Source organism: Pituophis catenifer, unplaced genomic scaffold (genome assembly GCF_029215685.1).
Source record: "Pituophis catenifer annectens isolate HBS135680 unplaced genomic scaffold, rPitCat1.0.hap2 SCAF_2, whole genome shotgun sequence".
NCBI classification, from domain to species: domain Eukaryota; kingdom Metazoa; phylum Chordata; class Lepidosauria; order Squamata; family Colubridae; genus Pituophis; species Pituophis catenifer.
The window spans coordinates 120,784,235-120,796,403 of NW_027256882.1; the positions used below are offsets into that span (position 1 = coordinate 120,784,235).

A 12,169-nucleotide genomic window follows, 5' to 3' on the forward strand; every position below is an offset into this window, starting at 1 on the left:
TTAGTTGTTCAACATTTTAGTCCCCCATTCCAATGACCATAACACTATCATTAAAACATACAAAATGTCACCATCTTTCAACATCTAATCTTTATATCTAGTTATTACTTTTAGTATATTATATAAAAATATGCAGAACATTCCCCCTATTTCTTATTTCTGCCTCGGTTCTAGCTCCTAATAAAGCCAATCTTGCGTTACATAACATTTCCTCTATCCATCATCTCTTGCCCATTTTAATATTTCAATTCTTATTCATTTTTAATTTGCCTCCCAAATTCCTCCCTTGGGTCTTCATCTCTATCTACCACTTTCCTGGTTAGCTTAGGTATTTCTTCCCTCTCTACTATCTTTTGCTGCCAAGACTCAGAGGATCTGCGCAAATCACTATTTTCTTTTCAAAGATATCTTTCTGTTTATCCAGTATCATTTTTTGGTCTTTTAGCATGTATTTTCCCTGAGTTGCTTCATAAATTTTTATTGTCTTCTCTTTCTTATCTTCTTGTTTTATTTGTTGCTTTGTTCATTCTATCTTTTCCCCTGGTCTCTCTATTATCTCCTCTATTTCCTGGGCTTTTTTATGATAATTCATTATTTATTTATTTTATTTTATTTTATTTTTCAAACTTCTATACCACCCTTCTCCTTTCGGACTCAGGGTGGTGAACAGCCAAGATAAAAAACATTTATACATATAAGTTAAAAATAGATTTAAAATAATTAAATAAATTTGGCCCTTAATTTAAAACTTATCAATTTAAAATCCATATCAAATTTTAAAACCAACCATAAAATCAGGACAGTCCGGCTAACTGAAAAAAATAGGTTTTAGGGCCCGATGAAAAGTCCGGAGGTCGGAGATCACTCGTATCTCTGGGGGTAGATTGTTCCAAAGGGTAGGTGCCACCACAGAGAAGGCTCTCCCCCTGGGGGTCGCTAGCCAACATTGTCTGGCCGACGGCACCCTGAGGAGGCCCTCTCTGTGGGAGCGAACTGGCCAGTGGGAGGCAATTGGTGGCAGAAGGCGGTCCCGTAAGTACCCTGGCCCTAAGCCATAGAGCGCTTTAAAGGTGATCACCAACACCTTGAAGCGCACCCGGAAGTCCACCGGAAGTCAATGCAGCTCGCGCAGGAGAGGAGTCACATGGGAGCGCCCAGTCGCTCCCATAATCCTCCCATAATCCCCCATAATCTTGTAGAACACTTTCTAGCTTCCTATTTATGATATTCATTAAATTCATTATCTCCCTGTGATTCCTTGTCATGATATCATAAATGCTTTGAAAAATTGACACCATTTTTTTTGGAAACCCACTTATTTCCCCCTGCTGAAACATCTTGTCTTCTTTTAATCAGTCCTAGTATAGCTCAATAGTCTGTCAGTGGTCTATCACTCCCCCAGAGTCTCAATTATCTTTGATCTCCAAAAGTCGATCTGAGAACCATTTACTCAGTCCAGATGTTGCCCCTGAGGGAATACAGTAATATAGTTCTTTATGTCCCACAGTTAGTCAATTTAGCTCTTTTTAGGTAATCCAGAAATATTTCCAAATGTCTCCTTAAATCCACTCTATAAATTCAATCATAACTCCTGATGTTTGAAAGGCACTTTAATTAGATGCCTTCTGTGTTTTCACCATTAGAACTCTAGTAGTCTTGGAGCAGATAAATATAGAGCAATTGATAGCACAGCAGATGTTATTTCCACATTCTCCTCTGTTTTATCAGTATTTTTCCCAGAGTTGTAGAAGTATACTGTCTATTTCATTCAGTAGTAGATGACACCTTCATTCAGCTTAACTTCAAGGCTCCACAAATTCTAACAGGTTCCGTTTGTGAACAACAGACATAATCAAAATTCTAACAGGTAATTCCAGCATGGCTGCTACTCCTCTTCATTGTCGGCTGAGAGGGAATTAGCCCTGGGTCAAGCAGGAGAGTTGCCACTCTCCATGACCTGCAGGACACCCCTCCACTCTTTGTCACCCCTACAGGGTGACTGTAGCCCCTTATGGGGCCCTCCAGCAGAGGGATTCGGTGCAATTTTGTGGAGCCCTGCTCTTCGTGTTTGACAGCACCACAATATCAACCAGAAGTTGTAATGTCTGAACTTGGACCTCCATGCAGCCAAATTAGGATTGCTTTTCAATGAACTCCCAACTCAGATGGTTAGCTGATGAAATATTTGAAATATGCTTCTAAGCTGTTTGAATATTCACTGGCTAACTACATACAGTAGACTAATACTAAATTGGGATTAACAAAACATATCACTATTCACATAATATTTATTTATTTTATTGGAGTACCTGACTCCCAGGAACTCTGGGTAGTTTATACCTCTAACACTAGAAAACAGAAAAATGAAAAAAAAAAGTGTATCCTATGCTGTGTCCAAACAAATGAGACCAGTGGTGAAATCCAATTTTTTTTTACTACCGGTTCTGTGAGCTGGCTTGGTGGGCATGTTGTGTCTTGGTGGGCGTGTCTTGGTGAGTGTGGCAGAGTTTAGAGTTAGAGTTTAGAGTTTATTAGATTTCTATACTGCCCTTCTTCCGGAGGACTCAGGGCAGTGTACAGCCATATTAAAACACATAGATATACAAAATTTACAACCAATTAAAATCGAATATATAAAAATTTGGCCCACAAATTAAAACACACATACACCCATTATAAAATTCGTATTAGGCCAGCCCGGCTTGCTGGAACAGAAGAGTCTTCAAGGCGGGGTGAAAGGTACACAGGTCGGGGCTAAGATGGACTTCTAGGGGCAGCTCATTTCAGAGGGCTGGTGCCCCCACAGAGAAGGCCCTCCCCCTGGGTGTTGCCAATCGGCACTGTTTGGCCGACGGTACCCTGAGGAGCCCCTCTCTGTGGGAGCGTATTGGCCAGTGGGAGGCTGTTGGTGGCAGAAAGCGGTCTCGTAAATACCCATTCCCACCCCACTCTGGGGCCAGCCAGAGGTGGTATTTGCTGGTTCTCTGAACTACTCAAAATTTCCACTACCGTTCTCCGAACTGCTCAAAATTTCCACTACCGGTTCTCCAGAACCTGTTAGAACTTGCTGGATTTCACCCCTGAATGAGACCATATTGTAGTTCAGCATGATGGCCTGATTCACACATTGTCAAATAATGATTGGGTTCTAACAAAATGCTCAAGTCCAACTTCCCTTCTCTCAATTTTAACCATTTTAGTGGTTTCGCAGTGTTATGTGACCAGGGCTCTAAGTTAGTGTTTGGGGAAGACTAGCTTCCCCTCCAGAAAAAGGAATACGGGTAGTGTTGTTTGTTTAACAACAGTCTTGAACTCTGGAACTATGATGGCCTCAGAAAAGGTGCTTTATGGCCCATAAGACACTTTTGACCATTGCAAAACATTGCAACACCACTTCTGTAGTCACATGATCAAAGGCAGCTACATGGGCTGCCCTTGAGGACCACTCGGAGGCTTCAGTTGGTGCAGAATGCGGCCGCGCGGGTTGTGATGGGAGAATCCCGATACTCCCATGTTACACCCCTCCTGCGCGGTTTGCATTGGCTATCGGTTGCCCTCCGGGTGAGATTCAAGGTGCTGGTGTTGACCTATAAAGCCCTACATGGCTTAGGACCAGGATATTTGGCGGACCACCTACAGCCAGTAACAACATCCCATCGCCCGGTTCGCGCCCATAGAGAGGGCCTACCCAGGGTGCCGTCGGCTAGACAGTGGCGGCTGGCGGCCCCAAGGGGTAGAGCCTTCTCGGTTGGCGCGCCCACCCTCTGGAATCAACTCCCCTTGGAGCTCTGACTAGCGCCTGACCTTCGCACCTTCCGCCGGGAATTAAAAACTTGGCTTTTCAAATCCCTTGACCTGGTCTGATGATGGGGTTTTAAGGGTTTTAATGGGTTAATTTTAAATTTTTTAGATTTTAGTTTTTATTTTTATTGTGGCTTGTGTTTTATTGCCCTGAGTCCATTGTGAGATAGGGTGGCATATAAGCTAGCTAGCTAAATAAACAAACAAACAAACAAACAAACAAACAAACAAACAAACAAACAAACAAATAAATAAATAATTGTCTTTTGGTGCTTGGCAACCTGTTCACCAGTTGCCCCTGCATTCATGTGACTGTCATTTACAAACTTCTCTGCCAGAAAGTCAATGGAGAAGCAAGCTGGAGAAGTTGCAAACTGTGGCTGCCTGTCAAGAGGGACTCCCTCTGATCTCTGGGGTTGTCTGAAAGAGCTGTCTGCTGAGCGAGTTGAATTCCTTTGGCGGGCTGCGGAAATGGACATGAAATCCTTAAGATTTCAGCTCCATTCAAACACCCCATCAAAGGAGTTCCCTTCTGTGCACAGAGTATAGCTAAGCTCCTTCAGCAGGGTTCAAAAATTAAACTGAAATCCTATACCCCACCAAAGCAGTTATTTGTGCATGGAGAGAAACTGAAATCCTTTGGCAGGCAGCTCTTTTGGCCAGCCCCAAGATGAGAGGGAGCTGAAAGCAGACAGTGGAGAAGCAATGTAGTAAGGTAAGGAGTGCAATGTCTCAGGTGAGCGGGTGAGTGGCTGGGATGTCTGACACAGGCTGTGTGTTGAGTGTCTCTTCACTTAAGGACTGAAAATTCTGTTGATTTTGGCAGGGAGGCTTTTCAGCTCCTGGGCAGAACCTCCTAGGGTCTCCCACAACCTCAAGACACACCACGCTCCTTACCTGAGACTTTGTTTGCTTAACAACCAGTGAGATTGCTTATCAACCAGAACTGGAAATACTGGGATTATGGTCATTAAGCAAATCAGTCACATGGACATCTCATTTAACTGTTGTTTTACTCAATATCTGAGATTCCCGTCTCAATTGTGGTTTTAAGTCGAGGGCTATCTGTGAAGACTCTTGAGGAATCATTTCTGTCACTGAACATTCAGACGTCTTAAATGGAGTTAGTTAACAAGAGAAGGGAAGCTGGTATATTCAAAACAAAGAATTATTTTCAAGCATATTTTTCTTTCCAAAATTATCAGTAAACCCTGTCTGGCCTCATAGGCTTTCTTAAAAAATAAAAACTGTGGGAGGCTGACACCCAGTGTTTTCTTTGAAATTATGTCCATCTGAGAGGAGAGGAGAAATAACTTCCTGGAATGCCACAGGCTTCCCATTCCCTTCCCTAGGATAGACTTCCATTTGTCTTGAATTGTTTTTACCTGTGTCCACATCAGTGTATCGACTCAGTGAACGTTCTGATGTACGGTGGGTCCGCTCCCGTCGGCGGTGATGTCTCTGGCCATCCTCTGGAATTACTCTTTCTACAGAGTAATCATCCAAGCGTGTACCTTTGGAGCGTGAGTGGCCCAACATGGAGGCAGAGCGTTTCATGGGACTTGTATCAGCAATGGTCTGGAGAGAGATAGAAACCCAGTATAACAACATTAGGGAAGCCTTACAAGAAAGCAGAAGCCAATAGGTTTTGTAAAGTGTGGGATAAAGTTACAGAAACAGGCTACTATTCAGCTAAATATACTCCAGCCAGAGAAATAGAATTATATCCCATCAGGCTGGTTATCCAGTGCATCTTTCTATAACACGTACAAAACTATGGGATATATAAAACTGTTGATACATATACCAGTCTCTCCTGTCATTTGTTCTATGCCTAAATTATGGATTAGGACATCTTGTTACATCCAACTGAGAATCCCTCCTTTTCCAATGAACTCAGGAATTCATTACGAATGTAGCTAAGAAGAACACAACTGCCAAACTGCATTCTTGCATTCTAGCTCTCTTGAATGAGCTAGAAAAGAAGGCATATTTTATATGAGCGCCAACTCAGCAGAAGCTTTTTTGGTTATGGATGCTCTTAACTGGAGATGAAAGGATAAATTACTTTCTCTGGTTAATCTCATGAAAAAACTTTGGCCAAAGGAAATACATGTGAAGAGATTACCTATTGCAAAAGAAAGAAAAAATATTCGCATCCTCAGATTAAACAAATTAAATAGTATTCCATACACACTATAACCTAGTTCAAACTTCCACAGATAGAAATGTTGGGGGAAGAGTAGCAATGAAATGAACTTTGTACCAAGGCAACTGAAGCTCTGTCTCTCTTGTGTACATGTGTTGTCTGTGTTGTGATGCTGCAATGTTTCATCACCGATGAAACCATCAGATTCTCTGACCATAGACTGCCCTTCTTTTGCTCTCTGCATGTTTTTCTTTGCCTCTATAATTCCTTTGTGTCATATATCAGATCATCTATTTCATGAATCTGGGTAGAACCTTAAGCACAGTGAGGAAAATTAGATTTAAACAATCTTAAGCAATCTGCCTGAAGTCTCTATTTAAATAAGTATACTTATATTGTGGTTGCAAATATATTCAGTTATTGTGCTACTAACTGCTGCTTAAGAAGTTACTTAAAGCTAGTAACTCTGTCGCATGGTTTGTTGAATTCTAGCTATTGTTACTATGTTCCAGGATTTGTAAACAATTTATTTCAAATGTCATAGCACTTTAAGACCGGAACCAGCATCAATCAGGTAGATGTTTTTTCTTCCCTCTTCCCTATTTCTAACTACTGACTTTCAATTTGTTTCAGGAATATGACAACAGAAAGTCTAGTTTATAGGATCTTTTCCCTGTTCCACCTAACCATTACAGAAATATGTTCTGCCAACATTTCTTTTTCTGCCTTGATGTTGCCTTCACCTCCTCCTCCATCCCTAAATGAGATTGGCTTAAATCATCCTTAGTTGTATCCATGTAACTGTTCCATTCTCTGAAGGTTTCTGTTAGTTTACCTCCACATTTTTTCTTGAATGATGGGCACATTTTTGAACAACACACTGTGTTTGATTACTCACCATTTTAACATCAATGGGGCCTACATAGAGGCATTTTTTGAAATAAAGATTATACTGGAGACCAATGCTTCTCAGCTTGTCAATTTCTTAAGTAATTTTTTTCCATTAAAACTATAAGGAGAAAATAGATGGAGCTGGAAGTTTGGCAAGTTTTAAGCAGGGAGAACGTCTCCAGAAACATATGTCAAAGGATGATCTTGTAACCCAAAAACATTAAATGGAAGACAATAATTAATAGAAACATGAAAAATTCTATGCTGCACAGGGGAAACATCCAGTCACATACACATAGCCACTTGGTCTCTTATTTATCTTTACTGCTCTTCATGACACATATATCAACTTTAAAAACTGTCAGATTTGGCTAGGCCTGCCACTTTGATACTTTTTTTTTTTTAATTTGATTTATATGCTGCCCTTCTCCGGAGACTCAGGGCGGCTTACAGTGCGTTAAGCAATAGCCTTCATACTTTTGTATATTTTTATACAAAGTCAGCTTATTGCCCCCACAAACTGGGTCCTCAATTTACCTACCTTAGAAAGGATGGAAGGCTGAGTCAACCTTGAGCCTGGTGAGATTCGATCTTACTTTAATTGCAGACAGCTGGTGTTAAATTACAGTGCTTAGTCTATTGAGCTATCCAGGCTCAAGAGAGCAGTTCACTATGCTCTAGAACTGCTCAGCAAGAAACACACTCAAAAAGTTTATGCAAAAGTAAGCCTTAACAAAGAAAAGGAAAGAGCCAAACCTTGTAATCACTGCAGGATTTATGAACTTTCTATTCATGGAAGGCTTTTGTCAGTGCTGCAGCTTTGGAGAATGGGAGGAAAATGATTTTCCAAATTCCTTTTTCTCTAATTCCCCATTTCCCAGCCTTCTGGGGAAGATTTAGGAGGAAGGCACAAGGAAAATGCCATCCTTCTTTCCAGACACAGAAGCCTCTACAAGATGATCAAAGAGCCTTTTCTAAATAAAATATGTACAAGATCTGCAGCACATTGTGATATTTTAAATTATCATAATGTGAAAAGTATTGAATTCCACTAACATGACTCGGGTTTAAGTTTAAATTACATTTTGAAGTTACAAAACTTTATAGTTAAAATGCAACACGCATTATTCATTGGTAGGTTAATAAAGATAAAAGCAATAGTAAGTATATACTGTATTTCTCATCTACACTGAGCTGAGATTTGTAAATCTAAAATTGACCAAATAATATTTGCATATAGTAATATGTAGCATTGTTTATCTAAAGTCTTACAATTACAAATAAGGTTAGCCAATTTGAGGGGGTTGAATAATTAAAGTTTTCACATTGTCATAAAATAACTGCAGTGTGGAAGCTTACTTGTTAATGAGAAGATTGCCAATATATATATATATATATATATATATATATATATATATATATATATATATATATATATATATATATATATATATATATGATAAGTCATAAACCTTTATTTAGCTGAAGACAAAATGCCAAGATTGTCTCTCATCATCCGTCCTTCTAATCATCCCTCTCCCACACATCCCTGTTATCACTTCAATTTATCTTTTTTTTCCCTTTCTGAGCAAGAGGCGTACTTTCAAGTCAAGGACTGTCTTGCATATGTCCATGTTTAAGGGAAAAAAAAACTAACAATGCCTATGAAGTCCTTCAAGTTCATAAGGCTGATGGTGGCAGCTGATGTTTCACTGTATGTTGGATTCACCACTCCAACCCCTCAATTTTTGGGATATATTCAGATAATCCTGTGACTGCCAAAGAAAATAATCTTAGCCACATTGCCTTCCCTATATTATGAATTTATATACAGTAGTTTTAATGTTTTGTTTCTCTAAATGTGTCCATACTGTTTCAAGCAGGAGGTACATTTAGGTTTTATTATCTAGTTAAAATTAAGACTTGCAAGTGTCAGCCTAATAGAATATTTTTCTTAAAAAATCAGTTTGTTTGAGATTGCAGAATGTAGAAAAGGGATGAAATAGAAAACTAAAAGTTGAATCTTGGAATTTCTAGCAAGTCTTGAATTTTTAAAAAATGTTTTATTGTAATTTGTTTGTTTGGAGACATCTGGAATCATTGAGAGTTGGGCAACATACAAGTTTTAAAAAATTATTATTATATCACTCATGAATTCAAGCATGGAGGTAATTCTGTAGAATCAGAATAACATTTAGTGATATTTTTAAGTTGCTTCCATAGTTTCTGCTCCTAGAAAAGGAGTTGAAATTTTTCTCCTTACCCATAATTGTCTGAATTATTAACCACGATTTTGCTTATTTTTATTATTTTTATCATTACCTATCTTGACCGTTCTGTGAACAGAAATATTGATGCCAATTGCAATATCATCATCCTTATTCACGTTGCCTTATCTACATATCTTTTGCATTATCTGCTATATTATGAATATAGCTGTTCCCGAATTATAATAAGATTTTCTATACTATCTTAAACAGTGTGACATGTAGTTTACCACATTCCTTCTAGAAAGGAATGCCAGATCTAATTAAGTGCCTTAGTAGAAATATCTTTTTGAGATAATGCATTTTCAGAGGAACCAAAGACTTTATACGCTAAAAAGTAAAGGAGGTTCATATGAAATATGCCCTCAAGTGGCAGTGCATACAAAACAGCCATTATGATCTTGAGCACTCTATATAAATCTCTCATACAAGAATTGGTCAGGTAACAGCTACTTAAATGCTGTTCTCCAGACAAAACATGCCAAACTCCTTTGCCCAGTTTCTTCCTGCATATTTGCTCTGGACCCTGAGACTTTATTCAAGTGGTGGCTTAGAGAATGAGGGCTACAATAGAGCGGCAAGCTACGGTGGGCCCGCTTCCCTCTGCAGAGGTCACTTTACCCTCCTTCTAGGTATTCTTGATAAGGAAGGAAGAAAATAATCGGGCTCCTCTGTCTGCAGCAATCCTATTATGAAAGGACTGATTCCTCCTTCTGAATAAGAGCCAGAGGAAGAATTGGGAATGGGTGAATGAGAGGAGCTCCTACCGGATGGTGGGAATGGCAGGGGAGGGTGCCTGTGAGTGTGTGAGATAGGGTGATTGAGGGCGAGTGAGAGTTCTGTGTGAATGTGTTGTAGTGTATGTGAATATATTGCAGTGTGTGGGAAGATGGTGGCTGGTGAAGGTTGATTCCATTCTGGAGCTTGATTCCATTCTGGATTGTACTTGATGGTCATAGGTTAATCCCAGGTAATTCAGAGTCCATCATGGGACAATGGTCATGGCCATATCTGATGTTTCGGTTGGAGGAGTGGCTGTGTGATCTGAAACTGGGGGAGTTCTTGTTCTCTCTCCTCATGCTTAGCCATGGATTTTTTTAATGCCATTATGCACTATAAGGAGATGCACCCATTAAATCAGGTTCTAGGACTGTGTTGTCTATGGTTCTGGATGGGGTGGTACTGCCCTAGACAAACATGGTATGCAATCTGGGGCTCCTCCTAGACTCACAACTTCACTCCTGAGCAGGTGGCAGTCATGTTAGGAGGGCCTTTGCACAGCTCTGTGCACCAGTTGCACCATTTCCTGGATTGGAAGGGTCTTCTCACAGTTTTATGCTCTAGTTATCTTCACACTGGACAATTATAATGTACTTTACATAGGGCTACTTTTGAGTGAGTATCCATGAGCTTCAACTGGTGCAGAATGTAGCAGTGCAGGTCGTATGCTCTGCAAATTGGCTGCCAGTCTGCTTCCAGGTCCAATTCAAGGTGCTGGTTTTAACCTTTAAAATCCTTGAGGGCATGTAACCAGGTTGTCTGGTTACAACCTGGTTACAGGTCACTCTCCAATTACATCAGCCTATCCTTAAAAACCTCTAGTTAAGGAGCACTCACAATTTCTGGAGGCAAGCCATTCCACTGATTAATTGTTCTCAAATATCATACAAGACTGGATTTACTTTGCCTTTTGCTATATTTCTGTTGTTGTTTTAAGTTTTAAGCATAATCTAGCTAAATTTTAGGGAAAGAGAATTTTCTACTCATAAGTAAACAACAATGTGTGTCTTAATCTCACAATGTATTTCTTACAGTGTGTTCCATCATTATGTTTGTGCAGAGCAAAGATCAACTGGACAAATAAACATCATCCTGGAAAAACTAATATTACTTCCCTATATGATACAGTGGAAGAATTTGCTTAGGTCTATTTGTCCTTGAAATACCAAAAAAATCAATTTCCTAATTCCTTATACTATTTTGAACAAGTAATACCAAGCTTGGAAATAGAATCTTGAGATTCTAGGCTCAGGTCTTCCTGAAAACCCAAAATCCCAGCCTTCTCACTATTCAGCTGTTTCTGATCCACAGAGGAAAAGAAAAAGAAAGAGAAATTACTCACTTGTAACTGCTGTACTTTCTGATGTCTTTCCCCTTTTCCCACCTAGAGGGACAGATGCATTTGCAACCAGAAGCCTCTTCCCAACAGAAAACTGTTGTGGTTGTCTCCTAAACACGGGACTGATATGCATGGTGACCCACAATTGTAAATAATCAAAGATTGCAGAGTTGCTAAATCCTCCTTTGTAAACCGCAATTTAGAATCAGTGTTTTTGGATAGTTTTCTGAGACCGATGGAAAGACATGACAATGAATGTCTGGGGAAAGGGCTGAGAATGGATTGAGATTATCTTAAAGAACATCAGCTACAAGTGAACAAGCTTTTCTCCTTCAAGATGCCCTGTCCATTCCTAATGGGATGCAGGAAATGAGAACAGCAATCTCTCTTCCAAAATGGCAATTTCATGGGTAAACATAATGAAAAAGACAGCATATGACAGAACGTTACAACTATATTAAAAATGTAATACAGAATGGTAGAATAAATTAATAAGGTAAAGACAGAAGAGAGAGATTATTGCATTATCTATACCTAATCTCTTCTATATTGCATTTCAGTCTTTCAGTAGCACATCCTAAAATAAAAATATTGACTTCTTTTCAGGAACAAAGGACTAAGATTTCTATAGCTGAGAAAGGATTGTCATATCTCCAGAGGTTTCTGTTGCATTGCTTGCTTGTTTGGGGAATTGTTCTAGGGCAGTGATGGCGAACCTTTTCGGCACCAAGTGCTGAAAAGGGAGCGCGCACATGGGTCTGGGTCACAACCCTGAAGAGGAGCTGCCCAGGGCACATGCACGCCCCCGAAATGAACTTCTGGTTTCAGCTACTGAACTTCCAGTTTCAGCCAGCTACTCTTCCGGGTTTCTGGCACGCATGCCAGTGCACATGCTCACGCAGGAAAACGGAAGACCAGCTAGAAGATCTTCTAATTTCCGGC

General features: G+C 39.9%; 1 protein-coding gene across 1 annotated transcript in view; it reads right to left on the reverse strand.

Moving 5' to 3' along the window:
* The window catches only part of CACNA1A (calcium voltage-gated channel subunit alpha1 A), a 290,119-nt gene that overhangs the window by 14,716 nt on the left and 263,234 nt on the right, over window positions 1-12,169 (reverse strand). Inside the window, exon 45 of the mRNA XM_070937402.1 lies at window positions 5,187-5,379. Coding sequence (XP_070793503.1) covers window positions 5,187-5,379 — 193 coding nt within the window. The remainder of the gene's footprint in view (window positions 1-5,186; window positions 5,380-12,169) is intronic.